This window comes from Cervus elaphus, chromosome 1, assembly GCF_910594005.1.
Source record: "Cervus elaphus chromosome 1, mCerEla1.1, whole genome shotgun sequence".
NCBI classification, from domain to species: Eukaryota; Metazoa; Chordata; class Mammalia; order Artiodactyla; family Cervidae; genus Cervus; species Cervus elaphus.
This window is the reverse complement of record NC_057815.1, coordinates 37,646,011-37,668,906: the sequence shown is the minus strand read 5'-3', so window position 1 is coordinate 37,668,906 and position 22,896 is coordinate 37,646,011. Positions and strand designations below refer to the sequence as shown.

At 45.9% G+C, this 22,896-nt stretch overlaps 1 protein-coding gene across 24 annotated transcripts in view; it reads right to left on the bottom strand.

The window, feature by feature from the left end:
* The window catches only part of NCAM1 (neural cell adhesion molecule 1), a 346,316-nt gene that overhangs the window by 21,645 nt on the left and 301,775 nt on the right, over window positions 1-22,896 (bottom strand). For 11 of the 24 annotated variants that reach the window (XM_043899399.1, XM_043899336.1, XM_043899345.1 and 8 more), the window contains 2 exons: window positions 21,569-21,700; window positions 1,219-1,343 (listed from right to left, as the gene is read on the bottom strand). In XM_043899399.1, coding sequence (XP_043755334.1) covers window positions 1,219-1,343; window positions 21,569-21,700 — 257 coding nt within the window. Of the gene's footprint in view, window positions 1-1,218; window positions 1,344-9,857; window positions 9,861-14,174; window positions 14,217-15,762; window positions 15,811-16,725; window positions 16,729-20,212; window positions 20,228-21,568; window positions 21,701-22,896 lie in introns of all 24 variants that reach the window. The other 13 variants (XM_043899300.1, XM_043899309.1, XM_043899318.1 and 10 more) reach the window with 3 other exon arrangements.

The following is a 22,896-nucleotide window of genomic DNA, read 5'->3' as shown; positions in this document are numbered from 1 at the left end:
AGTTGTGGTTGGCAATGGTCAAGTCTCATTCTAAGACCAAAAAAAAAGAGGGGGTGATTTTCAGTTTGGGCATTGGGGATGAAAGGTGGAATGTCAGAAATCTCTGATGGGCAGTGGGCGAACCAGGAAGAGAAAAGGCTAGGGCCAAGCTCACAGGTAGCGGCACAACCACAGGTCAGGTGGGCTACACTAGTGTGGGGGGAAAGTGAGGGAAGGAGACGGTTCAGGAGCTAAGGCAGCCCAGGCCAGGGGGCTTAGACCCCCGTCTCTTCAGTCACACAGACCTGGATTCAAACCCTGGCTGCCTGACTGTGAGACATGCGGTCACTAACTGCATAAACCTCACTCACTTTCTCTGTAAAGTGAGGATAACTGTTGAGATCAACTTTATACAGTTCTTGGGGGGAGAAAATGCATGTGATCATGGGCCCGCATGCTTGGCCCATAACACATTTTATCCAAGTGTGATCCAAGGTTTTCAGTATGCTATTTGCAAAAAAGTACTGAATGATGGCAAAATAATTTTGTAGGAAAACCTAGGAAGCAGAAAATTCAGTCATGGGTGGGTTTATCATTACCAAAATCGTTGCAGAGGTTTTATAATGGTCTCAGTGTGTTTGTCCACTCTATATATAGCACGTGGGTGCATGCATGCTCAGTCATGTCCCATTCTTTGTGACCCCAATGGACTGTGGTCTGCCAGGCTCCTTTGTCCATGGAATTTTCCAGGCAAGAATCCTGGAGCAGGTTGCCATTTCCTTCTCCAGGAGATGTTCCCAACCCAAGGGTTGAACCACCTGTTTCCTGTGCATCTCCTGCATTGCAGGCTGATTGCTTACTGCTGAGCCATGGGGAAGCCCCATATATAGCACAGTGAACTATACTCAATATCATATGGAAAAGAATATAAAAAAGGAATGTATATATGTATAACTGAATCATTTGGCTGTACAGAAGTAATTAACACAACATTGTAAATCAACTATACATCATTTAAAAAAAAAATAGAGAATTGAAAAAAAAGTAAAATGGTCTCAGTGTGGATATGACCTAAAGGCTCCAAGTCAGTCTTGGAATTTAAAACCCTAACCTGGGCCCCTGAGCCACCTGCCAGGCACATGGACTGCCCTGCCCCCTTGCTGTAAAGACACTGTTGGTCCAACAGGGCGGGCGTTAGGGTTGTTGGGTTGCAGGAAACCCGGGAAGGAGGCTGCTCACCGCTCGGTATTTGACCAGGTAGTGTCGGATGGGGGAGCCGCCGTCGTCTTGCTTGATCAGCTTCACCTTAATAGAGTTTCCATCCTCTCCCATCTGCCCTTCGAGCTTAGGTGCGCTGGGTTCCCCTGAAACAGCCAGGGAATTCACATGATATTTTCATCCACAAAATGAAAATCCAATCCATCAAAATGAGATGCAGTGATGGAGTGGGGCTGGACTCTTGATTTCTCAGCAATTCAGATGGTTAAAAAGCAAAACATGTAAAACTTTGAATTCCAGTTAGATGCCTCAGTCTTAACCCAAACTGAGAACGCCTTTCAGAAATGTTCTGGGAAACCACCCTCCCTCCTAATATAGTCCTTTCACCATTTTAAAGAGAGGATTCTTTTTTTTTTTTTTTTGGTTTGTCTCTTACTGGTGCTTGCATATTCTGTTAGCTGCTCTTACAACTGCAGATTTAACTTTTATAAACCTGGTACATTTTGAGGAACAGCCTGAAATATGGGAAAATGTAGGCATTTAAGGAGAAAACTGACACCCATAAAATAATTTTTCAAAGCAGCCTATTTTTTTTTTTCCCCTGGGATATATGATCCATTCCAGGGGTCTAATTCCTAACAGGAGTGGAATGATGCTGCATTCTTGTGACCAGCTTTTGCATGAATTAAATTATATGACTGAGATTCATTAAAAAAAAATAACAGGTTTCCAGTTGTGATTAAGTAAAGCATGATTTGCCATAGGCAAGTTTCCTGTAAGTATTCTGCATTTATGGCTCAACTGCCTTGGTGATAATCCTTGGTGCCTTGTATTAATGGAACAATCATTAAAGTCTTTTTGTGAGAAGAGAGAGGGAAAAAATTGTCTTCAGCATTTCTCAACAGAAAAAAGTTGACGTTTCTCTATTTTTTTGCAGTAACACTGTGAATCCGAGGTTGAGAAGAAAGATGAGCTTGTATGTGACCAATTCTGAGGGCTAGGATGGTTCTCCTGTAAGATGCTAATTTATTTTAAGAGAAACTATTTCATTAGTGTATGTTGAAAGCCATGAGATGACAGAACATCTGTTATAAAAAGTTAAAAAGAAGATTTCAAACACTTGGGACCCTGGCACCTCTGGTGGAAACCATCTCTTGTATCTATTTCATGACCTCAGACAGAAGATTTGCAGAGCCTATAAAACAGTTACCTTCTGGGTGGCTGGTCCTGGCTTGTTCTCTGGAAGATAGAATCTCAGACATGGGACAGAAGAGCCGGCAGAGGCTTGTCACCAGGCTTTGGACCTCATCACCCACAAGTATGTTGCTTGGTAAGGCCACCCCACCCACCCAACTCACTCAATTACGCTGGGAACCTCATGATGGCCGAGGGGGCTGCTTTTCCCTTTGAGACCAGGAGGAACCAGAGACAAAACTGATGACAGCCCCCTGCCACTCGGTCTGGAAGGGCCCCTGCACACCTCCTGGAAGCTCAATTAACAGGATTGCAAGGCGCACCTCTACTGGCCATGGGGCTACAAAAAGTGGCAACAGGGAGGCTGTGTAGTCTTAATGTCTGTGGGATACAGTATTTACAAAAAGTTGTGCTTCTGATTCGCTTCCTTTAATCAGTGACTAAGGAAAAAGAAAAACAAAAAGATAAATGGGCTTCAGATAGACTTGTTCTGTTTTTACACCACTGTCTAGCCACCAGCAGCAATTATTCAGTGGAAAATACTTAGAAATTCTGTTTGGATAATGTCCAGGTGTGCATGCTTTTCAAATTCTTTTGGACCATTATACATCTTAGACAATAATTAATTATGCTTTATGCCCCATCATACATATCCAGTGCTAAAAAAGAGACTCTAAGAGGAGTATATTTTAGAGTAGGGATGGAAGTCTGTGTAGATTCACCAATGCTGAACAATGAAGTAGGAGATGCGGAAGAACATTACAAATTCTACTTTCTCACTGAATTGGGGTGACCACCGCATCCTGGTTAGCTTGTGACTTTCCAGCTGCTAGCACTGCAAGTCCTTTCCCCTGGACAAACCCTTAGTCTCAGGCGAAATGGGATGTTGGTGACCCTGGACTGAATGAAGACTTACATTAATCATAATAACTTTCTGGGTTCAGAATTGCAACACTGACTCTGTGGTTAATGATCTCTTTGCCTGAAGAAGGAGAGGAGGAGGTGGCATCAGTGGCCCTTCCAACACACCCTCCAGGCAAGGACCTGTCCCTCCCCCGAGACCTCCCAGGAAAGGAAAGAGAGATGATTCCACTGGGGCTGCTCGATGCCCTGAAGATCCCTTTAGAACTGAATGCTACGGAGGCCACAGTCGAGCCCAGGGGGTTTACTGCCTTGGCCAGCTCACTGCCTCAGTCTCCAGGTTTGCAAAACACCAGACACTCCCAAGGGCTCCTTCTTATTCTGACATCACTGTGACAGTCAGTGTGCTAGGGTGAGCGCTCAAGAACACCCTGGCTGCGTTCATGACGCCGTAAAATACAGGGCTCCAAATCTAGGGTGTACAGTCAATTTTAGGGAAATGCGCCCCACGAGAAACAATTCCATATCTCTTTGGCACAAGATTGCCCATTTTTCTACAAGTTAAAAAAAAGTCATTTCAAAAATTCCTGGCTTTGAAAAAACAGACCCTGAAAGTCTTCAAAGATTTGTGAACAAAAATCTCGCCAAGGAAACCTAGTGAAAACCAAAAGCCCTAATGACCTGCTCCTACGTTCGGATTTGTTTCAGAAAAAAATATAGAGGGAATTGCAGAGAAACCACTCAAAACTATATCACGGAACACAATTCTAACATCTACAGGAGTCAGAACACTATAATTTGCCATCATTTTATTTGAGTGACTACCATGGAACTCTGATATGTATTGCTTTCTCATAGAATTCAGGGCATTTTATATCATATCATATCATATCATGTATTTATTTAATTTTTACTTTTTGGCTATACCACACGGCATGAGGGTCTTAGCTCCCCAACCAGGGATCTAATGTGGTTAGATCTAACTGTGCAGTGGAAGCACAGAGTCTTAGCCACTGGACCGACAGGGACATTCCTATATTACATCATTTAGAGTGCTTTAAAGATGATTTATTCATCAAATGCACATTCCGTATCTATTAGGTACCATGTAGTCCATTAGGCATTTGAGTTTCAATGGTGATTAAAACAAGAGTTTGTTTGCTAAAATGAAAAATCTTACTCAATTCTTATTCAATTCTTTGAATGGTGGGGCCCTTGTACAGAAATCTAATTTCTCCTATGACGGTGTTTCTAAAGGAAGATCCTATTGAACTAATATAGAGATTATGACCAACTTTATGGCCATGCAACTTGCTGTCAGGACACACAGATGCAGAAAGAGTGGTATCTGTTTAATCAGTTTCCTTATTCGTCTTCAAATGTTCACTGGGAGCCAATATTTTTAAAGATTAGAAATGGGGTGAAAGAAACGATTTCCTAAGCTCTCTGCAAAGACACTGTTCCAGCCCTGCCTGATGAGGGACGCCAAAGAAACAGGCCTGCATTTAGGAGGCTGGCTGCTTTATTGAACACATCAAGAGAGGAAATTATTTAGAGGGTCTCAACATGCACTCTGTTCCGAGATGGTTGCTCTGATTGAAATCATTATGGGTAATTTCAGCAAAACCAATATTGTAATTATTTGTAAATGTTGGTTTGCAATTCAGCAGCAATCGGCAGGTGGCTCCGAGAAAACCCCTGGGGTTAATTATACCCTCTGAGTTTAGCTTTAACCATGAGTCAAATTTTTTCCCCCAAATATTTTATGTAAAGACTAAAACAGCGGTGTTCGTAAAAATAAACCTTGTTGATAACAAACATAAAATATCAGGCAGTTCTGGTATTTTCTAGAAGAATGCAAATCATGTATGCAAGGGAAAAAAAAAACAAAACAAAAAAGAATGTACCAGAGAGACCACATACAGTCAAAAATATTACTGGCAGGTCCTATAAATTCCCCTTAGAAACCATAATTGAGATGTGTATTTCTGGCCATGCAGATTGTAGGTTCTTCTTTATAATTACGGTGCTACTGGGCCCTAAAATCAGAGTCAGCTTCATGTCTTTCCCCGAGTCAGCAGAAGCCCTGGGATCAGCAAACTACTGCTGGATATCTGAATCCCACAACAAAAATTCTAGCAAGCCCAGGGCCTCTGAACAGCAATTGTGAATTCTGGAAGGAAAACAATATTCTACTTCTCACTCAAAGAGCTCAAGAACCTAGAGTTGTATGTTCTGAATGAAATGCTAATTGGCTGACTGGGCTCCCTGAGACAGGCTGGACCTGGGTTGTCTCTTCACCCCTCAGACCCCCACAGGGGCTTCTGAGAAAACCCAATGATGGGCATAAGGCCTGCATGAGAATCTTTTACTATCAAAGAAGATTGCCTGGCATTAAAAATACTGTTTTCTCTTTTATCCTAATGCCTGTTCTCCCTTTCTGATTATTTCTTATATGTGATTTCAAGCTGTTGGTTTTAAGAAGTCCAAAACGTATGATGCAGCTGATTTGATGTGATGCCTATTTGATTTTTTCAACTCAGGAATATTCAAAATTACACCAAGAGGTCAGAAGTTTGAATGGGCCTTAGGGGGATCAGCAAATTATCAAAGGGAATCAGGATTAATTATTAGACCACTAATTCTCCTTCCTCAGACCAACCTCTTAGCCCTAATGTCAAACAGATCAATGTGATCTATGCCACACATAATCCTGGAGCCTCAAAATCTCCCTGATGGCAGCAGACCTGGCCATTCTATTCAGAGGTGGTTTTATTACACCCAAAGAGCAGCCGGCAGCGCATGGGCTGGCATCGATTTGTCTCAAGCACTGCTCCCCCAAATCAGGCCTTCGGAGGAAAGCATTCTTTTCCTCCTGAACACTTTTCTCCTAATTGTCAGGGATTCGCTGCGCTAGTGTGACCTGGCCCTGTGTCATCCTGGTCCCTGGCCCTGAGGAGTGCTGGGGTACAGAACGAGTGGGCATGGGTGTGGTCAGCTCCCTCGTTTCTACAGAGAAAAGATGCTTGGCTCTCTGCGGCCACACTCACAGAGGCACCCAGTCCACAGAGCTCTCCGGCGTGAGTTTTCTCGGGAATTGTCAATGAGCGCTGGGGGCAGGTGGGGAGGCTTGGCAGTACCGAGGACAAATTAAACAGCAATAAATGAACTCTGACAGACCGAACCACAAAAATACCAAATCCCTTCTCGTGGGTGTCATGAAAACACCAACAGATTAATTGATCAATTATCTTTGTTTCATCATCCTAAAAAGAAAATATGACCACGAAGGTATGGCTTGTGGTTATGGGGCTGATCCAGGCTGAGGAAGTTAAAGACAGAAATAACTGCCATCACCACCAATTAACTCGGCTCCTGCCTCCGAGGCCACAAAGCGGGGTGGGGGTTGTGAACACCTCCAACAGTACTTCATGGACGTTAGGTGAGTTATGAAGAAGTATGAGGCTCCTGGGAGGTTTCAACCCTCCTCCTGGTAAACCCCAGGGAAATGGTCACTTTCCATGGCCCGCTGTCTCTGCCCACGGAATTCAGGCTGATATACGTCACTGACTTGGTCCCTTCACGCTAGCTTTCTACCCTGGTAACCACCAGTGCAGGGAATCCTTGGGAATAAAGGCAATTAGAACAGAACCCCTGGTGAAAAGTCTATGTCGACCTGCCAGAGACCGTGGCAATCCAGACACACAGCTGTAAAAAACAAAGGAGGGGGTGGAAGGGATGGTTAGTGATGTTTTCAATCTAAGAAGGAAGAGTGGGTGTTAAAAGAGTTTAGTTCATCAGAATCAGCATTTCCTAGTACGAGTCAGTGTCAGTAGCTAAAGAAAAAAAGATCATTATAAATGGGTGGGGAGGGATCCATGCTCAAACATGCTGCACGCGGACGGGAGGGTGGGGAGGGTGCAGGGGGCGTCTCATCACACACATGCTGGTGGGGAGGGGAGTCCCATTTACACAGAGTCCTCGGTACTGATGGAGTCACCAGAGGAAGCAGGCCCCGCAGTCACGTGATGCTGTGATATTAGAAATAAACTTTGACATCAGGGGGCTCAAATTTTTGCTTCCAGCAAACCCACGCCTGTGCCTTTGGGCCACGTGTCTGAGCTTCCCTGTCACCGACCCTGCCTGCAGAGTTCTGTGGGCTCAGGGTCCAAGTGGCCCAGGGCTGGTGCTCAATGCCTCTGTTCATCTCTCCTCTTCTGGACGGAAACTGAAGGTACACAGAACATCCAGCATACGTTAAACACATCCTAGGCAATTTGTGGGGGGTGGTGGTGGAGGGTAGTGGACACTGAGTTTAATCATTGGTGGGTGTACCACCTACCCATCACTCACTTAAACCATTTTCATTAGGCCTAACTCACCTGAAAGCCTCACTTAAGCCTAGAGGAACCATCCCTAACTAAGTTTTATTTCTCTCCCCTGAAAATTTTATTTGCTCCAGCCTCTCCATTCCCTTCCATTCTATTACTAAGGGCCATTTCCTGCTGTGTCTTGCTCATCTGAGTAACAGTCCTCTGCCTGCCCCCTTGCAAAAGGCAGAAGAGGGGTGATTTGATGAGGGGGTGATCACACTTTGGAATTCTAGTCTCCCAGTGTTTTAGTACTGGTAACATTTCCTACTGACAGCCAAGACCACAGCTAAGGGTAGCTGAGAGAAACACCTTCAAACATTTCTAGCCTTGCTTAAAATGTCTACGAGATAGCTCCTCAGAGGTGTGAATTAGCTTCTATCTTATGCTTCATTCTGAATCACAGCATTGCACAGAAATGACTAAACTTGGGTTTAAAGAAGAAACTAAGGTTTCAATCCAGTTATCTGCTCATACTTCAGCTTCCAGGGACAAGGTTCAGCATCCGAGCAGTCATCTCAAGTCTGAAAAGTGCCTGTCTCCCTTGAAACCACATTTTTGGAGTGGGACTTGGAGTTTAGACAATTGTAGGCTCCCAGTGTTTTTTCTTCTGCCTTAAGATTCACAGATCAAGGTAATTTTTTAAGCTAGGTCCAAGTTCTTAGCATAACAGAGGTTCCCTGACTTGGGAACCACACCTGGGACCATGCATGCGTGCTCAGTTGTGTCTAACTTTTTGAGACCCTGTGGAATATAGACCACCAGGCTCCTCTGTCCATGGGATTTCTCAGGCAAGAATACTGGAGTGGGTTGCCATTTCTTCCTCCAGGGGATCTTCCCGACCCAGGGATCGAACCGGTGTCTCCTGCATTGGCAAGCAGATTCTTTGCCAGAGCCACCTGAGAAGCTTTGGGGACATCCTCCTTTATTTCATATAATGTAAATGCTAAACATCCTCTTGTTTGGAAAAGAGGACCCTCCCATCCAAGATCCTGTCCAGGAGTCTGGCTGTAAATGGGACTGACTTGGGGCTCTGTGGCCATGCCCAGAGAGCTGAAGTCCTCACAGGGGGCAGTGTGCAGGGTGCGGGGTGCCACATACAGGGTTCACACACGCGGGGCGCACGGGACACAGGGCAGACCAGGGACAGAGCACATGCAAGACGAGCGGCCGATGGTTTTGTCCGTGTGGATGTCGCCCAATGAGCTCTCGGAGAAGCGAGGTCGCTGGGGACCCCTCGCATGCACGGGCACCCTGGGGGGTTACTGGTGTTAGTCTTGCTTTCGTGACCATTGCAGCCGGTATGTGTCTCGGGTTGTGATGTGAAGTACAAATTTCCAGTTAGGAGGGGATGGCACGCACGTGACTCCCAGGGCAGGTGTGAATGGGTGTTTGATTTTACTCAGGGGGAGCTGTGAGCAGAGGCTTCATTTTCCTGTCATGGTAAGCGAGAAATGCTTCCACAGGATTGTGACAGTCACAATATTAACGAATTACTTTGTCACTCCTTTGAGCTTAATTAGGCTATAAGTTTATCTCCTTTGCTGCAAGGGTCAATGGTGTACTTTTGGATTACACGGCGATCATCAGTCATGGTAACTGTTAAATGACTTTTGCTTTGATTTTTCTTTCCTCCTGCCTGGGGCGGGTGGCAGGTCACTTACAAAGTGATACCTTGGCCATTACAGCTAAACTGCTCTAATTCCAAATTCTTAAATCTCTCATTTCAGAAAGTCCTCAATCTGCATGAATTTTACGAAACACTCTCACTGGTTTTGAGCAAATACAACCTTTGTGATGGACACATTTCTCTCTGTAGGTGTTCAATGTTATATTTTCATGGAAATGTGACATTTTATAACAAGTGTGCTTTGGAGTACTACTGGATTAAGTGAGATAACCATGTTATAAAGCTCACTTACAACACTGCTTTCTGGGAAATAAAGTTTATGAACTATCTGGTAAAAATTCAAGGGTGCAAATTCGGCTGTGGTTAAAGTGATTTTACTGTAGCCAGACTTCTTGAAGCAAAACATTAAATTGAAGGCTGTCTTGGTATCAAAGTGTCATCATAAAGGCTCCAAAGGTTGATGAATTTTGGACGTGCACTGAGAACAAGAGGAAATCTCTCAAATGAATTCGCTTAGGAAATCCGAGACAGGAAGAAACGAGTGGGCCCTACGTGCCAGGCTGTGGTCCCAGATTTATTTCATGATTCAGAACAAAGAGTTTTACCTTCTGTTCACCAGCGTGGACGACATCATCAGCATCATGCAAGCCACATGACAAAGTCACATGATACGCACGCACATGATTGGTTGAAAGGAAAGTGGAGGAGGTCACATGGAAGATACAAAAAAATTAAAAACTGATGTAAACAATGGGCAGGGAGAAAAATCAACAACAAAATCACAGACTAAATAAAAGGAGAAATTAAATTAAATTAGCAGCATATATAGGAAACATTGGGAGGGCAGTAAAACTGCCCAGAAATAGAAGACTAATAAATCATAAAGAGCATTTGGTTAACAACACCGATAAGCATTAGATACAGCTGCAACACTGCATATTAATACCACATCAAGGAGCATGGACACTTGTTTTGAAATGGGGAGTTGTCTCTGTCAGGACCCGGATGCCAAAGTCAATCCAGGAGACTGTTGAAGGAGAAGAAAAAGGCAAGTTATTCTTCACAGAGTCCAGAAATGTCTCGGCATCCTTGGGAAGCAAGGGCAATGAAACAGAACATGGTCATGGAGGAAGAGTCCCATGATTGGGTGCCCTGGAAGAATAAAATATCATATTACATTAAGAAAAGTCATTTCATGTTTCCTTTAGAGCAACGAGGAGGGGGTGTGGACCGAGTGAGGTCTGCTGGGTGCAGGCAGAGAAGGTGGCCAGGAATCTCAACTTACTTCTCTATTCATCTACTCAGGTTATCCAAGGGCCGCCATGACATACCCCAATCAAGACACATCCCAAAGGGGGGGCCGCTAGTTTGTTCTCAATATCTGTGAGTCTGCTTCTTTTTTGCTATATTCACTAGTTTGCTATATTTTTTAGATTCTACATATATGTAACATCATACAGTATTTGTCCTTCTCTGTCTGATTTATTTCACTTAGCATAAGGGTTACCAGTGAGGAAGAAGTATAAACTATTTGGTTTAAAACAAGCCACAAGGATATATTGTAAAACACTGGGAACATAGCTAATATTTTATGATAACTACAAATGGAGTATAACCTTTAAAACTGTGAATCATTCTATTGTACACCTGTAACTTACAATATTGTACAGCAACTATACATCAATAAAAAGTAAAATAAAAATGTAAAGAACCACGAAGTAGTATAACAAAGATTCTAGCAAAATAATAAAAAAAAAAGAGGCCAGTGAGGAAAGGGAATAGGTTTCCTTCTGGGGGTTGAGGTCAGAGCTCTGTCAAAGGCAGAAGCTGAACCGCTGGCCCAACGAGCTAAGAGTTGGACATCAGACACATGCTTGGGCATTTGTGGATACAGTCATCTCTTTAGACCTGCAGTGAACGGATAAGACATGAATGTGATTTCTACAATGAAAAGTAGTTTTCCTCTTTGGATATGTCTACATTCCCTTTTGACCTGTGCTCTATTTGCATCTGATTTTTTACTGTATGACTGTGTTTCTTCTAAAGGCCTTTTGGGTTCCCCACCTTAACTTGCACAGGCCAAAGGGCATTTTGGCTGTCACCAGTAGAAGCTAACTAAGAGACAAGGCGGACAGAGAGGCAAGGTGAAGATTTGTTTCTGCCCAAAGCACACCACTGTTTAAAAGTGATCCGAGAGAAATGCTTCAATCAAGTGAGGGCTCTCGCCACCGCGAGCTGGTACAGCATTCGCTTTTCACTGTCTGACGCTGCATAGGATCTGGCATGTTCCAACCATGGGTGCCTGCAGGGATTATACACAACTGAGCAGTTTCTCCTTTTTCTATTTGAAAGTGAAAGTGTTAGTCACTCAGTCGTGTCCAACTCTTCGCGACCCCATGGACTGTAGCCTGCCAGCCTCCTCTGTCCATGGAATTTTCCAGGCAAGAACATTGGAGTGGGTAGCCATTCCCTTCTCCAGGGAATCTTCCTGACCCAGGGATCAAGCCCAGGTTTCCTGCATTGCAGGCAGTTTCTTCGCCGTCTGAGCCAGCAGAGTATCTTCATCCATTCATGGTTATAAATGGATCCATACACACATACACACAGAAAGCAAAAAGCAAAAGACACTATTTATATTCACCCCTATTGACCAATGATCAGAAGATTTTTGGATGCTTCTAGCTACTCTGCTGTTAGTTCCACTGCAATTCACATGTGCTACATTCTGCCTTGCAGTTTAGAAATACATTCATGCTCAACATGGGCTGCTGCTCAATCGAGTCTGTCTTTCTATTCTCCCAGTAACCACTGGGACTTACAATTTGGGTCAGTAGTCAAGTGTTTCAAAATAAAGGAGACTCAAACTTTCTTCTCTTTGGACGTCACTACTCATCATTTGATCTGTGGGCAGACATGCTTGATGTTTAAAAATGAAACCTACATCAGGGGAGAAACACTTAATTCCTCCATAACAAAAAACTGGATCCAAGATTGTGTTATACTTCCAGAGAAGACCAACCTACAGTGAGATACCTTAAATACAACCCAAGTTGTGCAAGGACATTGTGTAGCCTTTTCCCGCTACGCTCGGCATGGCATACACACTGCACCCAAGATGCAAAGGATTGGGGCCTCACTGTTAGCGGAAGAAAGGGTGCTGTTAGTCTCATTCCTTTTCCAAATGCAAAGAAACCCATCACTTGAATTAAACCCGTGCAAGCACAGCTCATTGCTGCCTGCCCGCTCTGCTGACAAAATGAAACCTCAAAAGCATCAGGAATTAAAATTCACTGCAGCACGCACACGGAGGGAACACCAAGAAAGCAGACCCTCAGCTATGTTCTGCAGGAGAAAAAAGAACCATTTCATGCAACACGCAGCAACTCTTTTCTTCTCTGTTCAATTATGCATCAGAAACCCTGGCCCACGGAGCGGAGTGGGAGCCATATTTTGCATTCTTGCTTTTTGCCTTCTGCTCTGACTGCCTTTAATGGGATGCATGCCGTTTTCCCTGTGTACTCAGAAATATTATAAAATCTAAAACTCACACACAACTATGGACACACACACACACATGCTCCAGTTGACGTGTCAGGGGTTTCAGGACTAACACACAAGTGCACTTCATTAGAGCATTACGAAGACGAGTTCAGAATAAGTTTCAGGTTGTGACGAAGTGTAATGTTTTCCACGACGGGAAAGATGGGACAGTTTGGCCCTGACTCCACCATTAGGAGATGGATTCCAGAACTTTCACCTGGACTCTCAACATACAAACTTGAGAAAGCCTGGCTGTGCTTTCTCAGGCCATCATTTTTCTAGCACAAGGGAGGTGGCCCGGGGGGAGGGACACCCCCTCCTTCCCCGTGTGCTGAGGGCACACAGGTCCTCTCTCTGCGGGAGCAAAGGAGGGCACGCGGTTAAGGAGCAGAGGCTCCTTCCTGCCTCACCTGCTCCCTTCCCCGGGCAGCCAGCTTCTCCTTTTCCTTCCCGTATTTTCAGTCTTTCAGGTATTCTATTTTAATGCATGTGTGAGCATGTGTGTGTCTGTGTGTGCATTTCTCTGTGAGTGTGTTTCTGTGTGTGTGGCGGGTCTCTGTGTGCCTGTTTCTCTGGGTGTGTCTGTGTCTCTGTGTGTGTGTGTGCATGTGTGTGTCTGTGTGTGCACGTGTCAGTGTCTCTGTGTGTGCACATGTGTGTCTCTCTGTGTGTGTCTCTGTGTGTGTGCCTGTGTGTGTCAGTGTCTCTGTGTGTGCACATGCGTGTGTGTTTGTGTCTCTGTGTGTGTGCCTGTGTGTGCACGTGTGTTTGTGTGTCTCTCTGCGTGTGTGTCTATGTGTGCCTGTGTGTGTGCCTGTGTGTGTCTCTGCGTGTGTGTCTGTGTGTGCCTGTGTCTCTGTGTGTGCATGTGTGTCTCTGTGTGTGTCTCTGTGTGTCTCTGCGTGTGTGCCTGTGTGTCTCTGCGTGTGTGCATGTGTGTCTCTCTGTGTGTGTCTGCGTGTGTGCCTGTGTGTGTCTCTGCATGTGTGTGTGTGCCTGTGTGTGCATGTGTGTCTCTCTGTGTGTGTCTCTGCGTGTGTGCCTGTGTGTGTATCTGTGTGTGCGCACACCTCTGAGGTGGAGAGACAATGAAAGCTGGGAAGAGATGCACTCCTTTTGTCTTCTTAGCATTTCTAACCCTTTTCTGTGTTTAACTTGCGGGTAAATTTGGAAAGGCCTCCTAGTGCACAGAGCTCTCTTCAAGAATCACCCCTGTCTTGGCTGGGCAGACAGCACGCGTAGGGACCCACGGCAGGAGAGGCATCTCCGAGCATGCACAACTGTTGCTTTCAACACCCAGGGGGCCGGGGCAGCACTGGGACCCAAGAGTCCACTCTACACAAGCAGCAGTCAGGCCCAGGGCAGCTAAGCTCTGTACTCACTAGATGCTTCGGTGGTGGTGAGGGCAGGAAGAGGCCAGGTTGCTATGGAAACATGAAGGATGGAAGGGCACAGAAAGGTGAAAGAGAGAACAGAGATAAATTAAATTCACGGACACATACATGTATGTGCGTATATATATTAAGGCATTATTATAAAGAAAAAAGAGATGGGAAAGGAGGTATGCTCTCATTTTCTTCTTCCCTGATTTATCAGTATGAATGCAGATATTTTAAAGAGATTATCAGAGATTTTGCAGACAAATTAGTCTCAGATGGCAAGTAATAATGTAACTCTTATTTATTCTTACTGTGAATTCCAGCTACTACATGCTGGGCATTGTGTCTTGTATTTCTCCTACTTAAACTTTGATTTTCATAAATACCTACAAAGTAAGCAGACTCTATCCTTCCTTTGGGAGATAAGGAGTCTGAGGTTCAGAGAGGTGGGGTGACTCATTCAAGGTCAGGGAACTGCATGCCAAAGCAGTGGAGCTTGGAGCTGAACTTGGTTGCTGAATCCTTATTGCTAAAGTTCACCGCCTGGAAAGCAGTGCAAGAGTGGGGGGCTGTTTCCAAGTCAGACAGATGCCACAAAGGGCTCTGGGTTTGGGACTCTGGTCACTCCCGAGGCTACTGCCGAGGACGCAGGGAGGATGCACCATGGGGATACGGCCAGCTAAGCGGCCTTGCCTGCTGCATTGACTGCGCTGAGCACTGGCTGCCATCTCCCTGATCTTTCCCCTAGGAGCACTGGGTTCATCACTGCAAACAGTGGGAGGCCTGGGGTGCTCCCATTCCCGAGGACTCAAGGGAACAGAAGGACAGGGCAGCCCAGTGAAACGAGGTGGTAAATGAGGGAGGGTCAGACGCAGTGACAAAGCCGGAGGCTGACCAGGTAACACCACTACCAGGCTTAGTGGCACTCCCGGGGGTGCAAATAACTTGAGAAATCCTAGGTTTGTTGTTATCTGGGAGCAGGGTGTGATGACGTCTCCTGTATAATAGAGGAGAAAAGCAAGGTTCCCTTGTAAAGGGTTAAATGATTTGCCTAATGCCTTCTGCCAGGCACATCTGCAAGCAGGCACTGTTTCTTCTCCCACAAATATTTACAAGAAACACATGCAGTTATGGAGACAGCAAAAGCTACAGGCCTTGCTATCTAATTTCAACGTCTGAACCCAACTGTGCCAATTAAAATGCCGGGTGAAAACATAACACCCCAAACATTTCTTATGACCCTGTGGAATTGACATTTTTCTTGGCAAAATTGTTTGGCTTCTCTAAATAATCAGCTGACTACGAATCTGGAGGACAGGGCTGGGGCTGCCACAGCCTTCAGGAGCCTGCCTGCGAGATTTTCTGTCCCGAGCAATGCTTTCCACGCGCCTCCTCCGGGAGAGGGCTGCCCCCCCTGAATCTTGAGTGGCCCTGTGCCTACGTCTCATCTCATCTGCTCCTCTAAAACCCCGCGCTGCTCTCCACCAACAGAGTGGAATTATCACTTGGTGGAGGAGATCACGCCAGTCAGACACACTGTGGCCGGCAGAGAGCCACCTGCAGGGAGATGGAAGACGGAAATGATACTCACTATCCAGATGAGACAATGGAACAGGGGTGGAAGGGCTAGCAGGAGCCGCTGAGGAAAGAAAAATGAAGATGAAAAAAAAGGGAAAAAAAAAAAGATCATCGAGGCACACAGACACTGAAGGGAGAAATGGAAGAGGCAAACCAGGGGAGTCAGTAGGAGAAGCTGGAGTGAGTTGCAGTGGGAAGAAGAATTCCATGCAGGAGAACAGGGGGCCTACAGCCCCTTAGAGAGCAGGACTCTCTGACTTCAAACCCTGAGCCTGTGTGCCTGCCCAGGAACAGCTGCGGGGCTCTCTAACCCTGTGAAGACACACAGGCAGTTCAGCAGCTGTCTCCATAGGACCAGACGTCTGGGGGGGAAAGACACCTGGCCCCCAGCTTAAGGTGAACCAACAGAAAAGGGGAAAATGACCTTGGCCATGAAGTTGCCGACCTCTTCATGTGTTTACATTTAGGCAGACACCCACACAGGCGGCACATATTTATAGCAAAGTGTATATGTGCATCACTCTCTAATTTTAAGGTCCCGATAAAACAGAAACAATCGTCTTCCTTAAAGCTTGTGACTGGGCGAGGTCGGGATGGTTTGGGATCTGGATGGTACAACAGCCACCGCTGTCCTCCAAACCCTAGGAAATGTGATGCTCTGGCTGCTGCTGTGTGCGCGGAGGACCAAGCAAATTGACATTGAGCCAGGGCACTTTGACGGGACTGGGACTAACTAAGTAATGCTAACCAGCTTTCTGCACGGTGAACCTTTAGAAACGGTGCATTTGAGACATTTTGGACACTGAATGAATCTTTAATTTTTCAATGGCAAATATTCAGAATATTTGCCCATCAGAATATTGTTCCATCAACAATCACAGAAAACAGGCCCCGTTGAGAGCTAGATAAAAATTTGGAAAAATGTCACCCTATCTCCAACACTGTCTTGACATTCATGGTTAGGTCTTTCTCTTACCTTCTAGATGAGGGTACCTCATTAAACCACCCAGAACAATGTCACTGGAACCAGAGCAAGACAGGCTACTAACTCATCATGACTTGGCAGCCTGGTTAATTCTGATAAAAGTCTGTATCTTTCTTTCTCTCATTCTTTCTCTTTTATTCTTTTTTGGGTTTAATTGTGTGTACAGTTGTCCATATTATTCTGGCTGAGGGATGGGGTTTTATATACTTTAGTCACAATATATTACAATGTATTAACATATTTGCCATGTGCCATCTAAGGGGCAAAATATGAAACTACAAATTTCAAGATGCCGCTTTTAAAAAGTAGAGACTCAATTGTAATCTTTATACCCTGTAAGAAATTGTCTATTTCACTTCATGGTACAGAAGCAATTGAAGAGGTAAGATTCAGGCAATGAGATTCTGAAGGTGTGTGGTTCAACCATGGAGGAAAGAGTCATCATAAATTATCATGTCACTTCTTTAGGGCTTTAGTAGCTCTAAGAAGGAAGCAGCCCCTCCCAGGGCAAACAGAGGTCGTGAGCTTTCCACCTAAGAGCTTCCTGACAGCATGCGGACACCTAGCCTCGAAATACATGAAACAGGGACATCTTCCCAGGCTGGAGTTCCATTTGTCCCACTGGAGTCTCGGCTTTCATTGCCTTCACAGAAGCAGGTAAGCCAGGCTTTCTAATTGGGTAATTCCAAAGCAGGAGTCCTTGAGATACTGGTGGTATTGTCTAGTTTCACCTGCTCATCTCTGCTGTGACATATTCATGCCCCTGAATGTGGCGGAGACCATTAAGGAATCATGAAGCAACCCTAATATTGAGACATTTCAAGCAACTTCAAGTGATGAGCAAATGGCTCTCCTCTACACCTCCCAACTCAGGGGGCCAGCAGCATCAACTCTGTGCAGGGTGCCAGCTCCTCCTGACCCTGGCCTGTCTCTTCCTCAGACCTGAGGGTGTACCCGGGGCCCACCTCCAGGGCCACACAAGCAGTCTGTGCACCTGTATCCCAGCATCACAGGAGGTGAATGCACTGTCTGTGGGTGAGATAAGCCAGCCTCATATGCCCCTGGTTCTTGGGCTTGGTGTAAGCCTGCAGCCAAACAGATGGCTGATCTTTTTTAAGTTCAGATAACCTTTGTGCCTTTAAAGGAATGGGAGTGAGAACTCAGAGAAGGTCCTTCCGAAAATGTATCCTCACTGCCTAGCAGCAGTAATTGGGTTGTGTCCTGGCAGTGGGAAACGCTGGCATCTTCCTTCCAACTGTAACTTTTTCTCAGGATGGGTTTAGGCACAACAGGTTACCTTTTGAGCAAGACCCTCACTTCAACCCTAGGAAGGCTATGGAGGTGTGAGGAAAGACCATAACGATCAACTTTAGAGACAGTATAATCATCTCTTAACCCTGCTCAAGTTCTAGAAAAAAATCACATTCAATTCTAAAACTGTGCGATGTTCTCTTTGTCTAAAAGAGGTTTGCTTTTTAATTCACGCTCAACTCTAAAACTGTGCCATGCTTTCTCTGTCTAAAAGAGGTTTGCTTTCTAATTCATGTTCAACTCTAAAACAGTGCCATATTCTCTTTGTCTAAAAGAGGTTTGCTTTTTAATTCTTTAAACCATAACTTAATTAGGTGATTGAGAAAACTGACTTTTCATGTCACTAGCAATGCCTGCTGCTGCATTACTCACAACTGACTTGGAATAGAGGACTGACCCCACCATTTTCCAAAGGACTTCTTGGAGTCTTGCTTGGTTAATCATCCATTTTCATACTGGCAGATAACAAACAACAAAACTTAGAGGTCTCCTTTTAAAAAAATATTAAACACTGGCTTTTAAAACACAGTGTCTGCTATAAAAATTCTCACCTTAAAGAAGGCTGGGCTGGCAATGAATGAAAACCACTTATGACTTTGAAGTTCAAGACCCAGTTACTCAGATTCAGTACTCAAACCCTGGTTACTGGGTAGACACTCAGAAGGAGGTCTCACTTCTCTGTGATGTTACTTAGCCAGCCTCTGTTTACGGATAAAATCCAGAGGAGTGGGCACCTGAAGACCAGGTTAAAGATCCAGGAGGAAGGTGCCCTTGAGCCTTCTGGGTGCACTGAGGGCAGAGCTGAGCGGTCGGCCCAGAGCAGACAGCTATCAGTCTTCACTGACAACTCCATCCCCACTCCACTCTATCCGACTCTTCCAGAACTGGTTCATTCAGGAACCAACTCTGCTGAGAGAGCAGATTTAGCCCTTGTTCAATATCTCAGAATGCCTACACCGAGCTACTTAGTTTCTGCTGGTGCTGCAATATTTCTGAATAAATTTCAAAAAGATAAGCTTCCCTGAGTGCCTTTTAGGAGCTAGGAGCGTTTCATGAAAAGAATGTGCTGCTGAAAACTTCCCTCCACCCTTCTGAGCTCAGCCTGGGAAGAAGCCGAGCCTCAGCGGACGTGAAGCCTGGGGACATCTATGCAGGTAGAAACCGGGCTACAGTTCCGCTCCTGGAGCAGCAGAGATGCTCCCGTTACTCCCGCTTCCAGTTCCACTACTTACAGCTTACAAAATCAGGATGTCCTTTTTGGGGAGAATCACCCCCTTTCCTCATTCTTGGCAATACTGCTACTAAGTAGCTGGCGCTGTGCATGTGCGCTAAGTCGTTCAGTCGTGTCTGACTCTGTGCAACATCATGGACTGTAGCCCTCCAGGCTCCTCTGTCCATGGGATTCTCCAGGCACAAATACTAGAGTGGGTAGCCTATCCCTTCTCCAGGGGATCTTTCTGACCCAGGCATCGAACCGGATCTCCTGTATCACAGGTGGATTTTCCCAAACGTGGAAATACATGTTGCAAGTAACCTAGTGCTAAAGAACAGAGGTCACCAGTTAAACTGGGGGCTTAACTCCCCTGCAGGAGGTACCCGTGATGCAAACCCATTCATGCTTCGTGGGGTCCCCCACCCGTGCTCCTAGAGACTTTCAGCTACCACCTGCCAGCCAGAAAAGGGAGGTGAAGTGAGCTCAGTCCTTTCACCTCCTAAAAGCAAGTGTGAAAAGCCTTCTGGGTTCTCATGCCCATGAAGGGATTCTGAGTGGAGGCCTGAAGAGGCTGTGGTTACTCTTTTGGCATCCCGGCTAATGATGAGACGATGCCATATCCTTATTCAGAGGCCCTTTGCAAACCTCCACCGCACTTGGCTCAGCAAAATGTTGCCACAGGGTAATCGTCACACACAGAAATTAATAAATAAACACAATTTCAAAAGACAAAAAATTTGCATGCTCTAAAACAGGACTAGTGTTAGCCTCTTGGAGTAACCTACAGACATTAACAAGAGCACAGCTAGACTAAGGTCAGTGTGGTTAGGGCCCGGACGGCATTATCTACTTCAGCCTCTAGGGGACAAAAGGGACTGGAACTAAATTAAAAAACTAGAACTAGCAGATGTTAACACTCTAGAAACAGGTAATGAGGTATGAAGAGGCACTTACGTGGAAGAGGGCTATCTGCATATCCCATGGATGGAACACAGACGAAAAGAAAAGACAAGAGACAGACCCAAGAAAAAAAAATAAGATGTAAAAGAAATGAATAGGATCTGCAGAACACACGGAGCTGGAAACTCAAATTATCAAATTACTTCAAATCCAGAGAGAAGCAATTCCTGTAGGAGGAAGATGAGACAGGCTCTCTACTTCTGCAAAGAGGCAGGGGGATCACTCTGCAGGCCCCTGACCCCATAGGGAAGAAAGTGGAGGATTCTCCCATATGCCTTTTGACCTCAGGAGTCAGAGGGGGGCCCAGGGAGCTCTGTGAGCGCTGGGGGAGTCTTGCTACAGCATCTTTTTCACCTGGATGGGCTCACCATCCTCCCTGGGGAGGAACTCCATCTGTGGAGGGACTGAACTAGACCAGGGCTCACCAGAGCTTGGCTATGTGTGGGGACGGAGGGAAAAGCATGGCAGGCTTGGCTTAAGGAAAGAGAGGGCAATGGAGGAAAACAGAACTGCAACCCTGAATGGGATCAGGAAGAAGGGACTCCTGTAAGAGGCTGTGACCAAGTAGACCCCAACAGTGCTCCTGAAAAGGAGGAGGGGTAGGAACCACAGAGGCCATTCTTCCCTTCTTTATTTTGTTGGGGTTTTGCTCCTGCTCATTTATCCTACAGCAGGCTCTGTCCCCCTGTAACTGGATATCTCTGCTTCATCAAAACCCCACAACTAATTACGCCAACCATCACCGCCTTCACTGTCTTCCTTCAAGTCACCAGGTGCTTACAGCCCGTGTGAGTGTGTGTGTGTGTGCATGGGTGTGCGCTCAGATGCTCAGTGGTGTCTGACTCTTTGCAACTCCATGGACTGTAGCCCACCAGGCTCCTTTGTCTATGGGATTTCCCAGGCAAGAGTACTGGAGTGGGTTGCCATTCCCTTCTCCAGGGGATCTTCCTGACCCAAGGACTGAACCCAAGTCTTCTGCACTGGCAGGCGGATTCTTTACCACGGAGCCACCGGGGAAGCCCCTAGGGCCCTTGTGACAAAGGGCAAATCTCCAAAATCTGTCCCCACTGCGCTGCCCTGAGTCTCCTCGGTGCCTCTAATAACACTCGTGCGTGGTTTTCTGCCCCGGCTGCTCCTCTAACAAGCTGGACCAGCTATTAGACTGTGTCACCAAGCCCTTTGAGAAAGTGAGGACAGAGGGAGTGGCATGGGCCGCCGCTGAGGGCCAGAGAACTAGGAGGTGGGGCCACCGTGAGCAGAGGGACCTGTAAAGACAAAAAGCTGTCATCTGAACGCTGGATGGGTCCCCCCCACCCCACGGGGATGAGTCGGGCAGCGGGCTGTACTTACGGACTGGCTGCGTCTTGAACTCGGAGGCGGCGCTGATCTCGCCCAGGCCCTTGCCATTGAGGGCCGCCAGCCGGACTGCATACGTCGTCTCGGGCTTGAGGCCCACGATGGTGACGATGCCCTCCATGCTGGCTGTTGTGAGAACACGAAAAGGGTCACAAAGAGGGGAAAGCCTCCTGGTGAAACAGCGCAGCCACTGTGGAAAACAGTACAGCAAATCCGTCTGCGATTAAAGGTAGGATTCGATCCAGCACTTCCAGTTCTGGATACACGTACCAGAGGACTGAAAGCAGGGACTGGAATAGATATTTGTACAAACGTTCACAGCCGTCTTGCTTACAAGAGCTGAACTGTGGAAGCAACCCAAATGTCCCCTGACAGATGAATGCATAAACAGAACGTGGTCTTCCATACAATGGAATATTATCCAGTTTTAAAAAGGCATGACATTCTGACGCACTACAACAGGGCTGAACCTTGAGGACATCACACTAGCTGAAACAGGACAGATACAAAAGGACAAATACTGTATTATTCCACTTATATGAAGTACCTAGAACAGTCAACTACATAGAGACTATTAATAGTCAACTATGGGCTTCCATGGTGACTCAGTGGTAAAGAATCGTCTGCCAGTGCAGAAGCAGGAGATGCAGGTCTGATCCCTGGGTCAGGAAGATCCCCTGGAGGAGGAAATGGCAACTCACTCCAGTATTCTTGCCTGGGAAATCCCATGGACAGAGGAGCCTGGCGGGCTACAGGCCACGGGGTTGCAAAAGATTCAGACATGACTTGGAGACTAAACAACAACAACAAGAGTCAACTCTATAGAAAGTAGAAGCGTGGCTGCCAGGGGCTGGGGCAGGAGGGAATGGGGAGTTGTTATTTAATGGGTATTGACTTTAGGATGAAAAAGTCCTGGAGATGGACAGTGGTGACTGTATAACAATTTAATGCCACTGACCTGTGGACACTAAAAAATGGTTAAAATAATACTTTGTATGTTATATATGATACTCATTCAGTCATGTCTGAATTTTGCGACCCCACAGACTGTAGCCCACCAGGCTCCTGTGTCCATGGGACTCTCCAGGCAAGAATACTGGAGTGGGTTGCCATTTCCTCTTCCAGGGGATCTTTCTGATCCAGGGATTGAACCCAAGTCTCTTATGTCTCTTGCATTGGCAGGTGGATTCTTTACCACTAATGCCAGCTGGCAAGCTCATGTCATATATATTTTACTACATTAAAAAAGTTAACTAGGAAACAAAAAGTCTGTTGGACATGGGATTTACCTGCCACAAAGTCGTTATGAGGTTTCAGGGGGA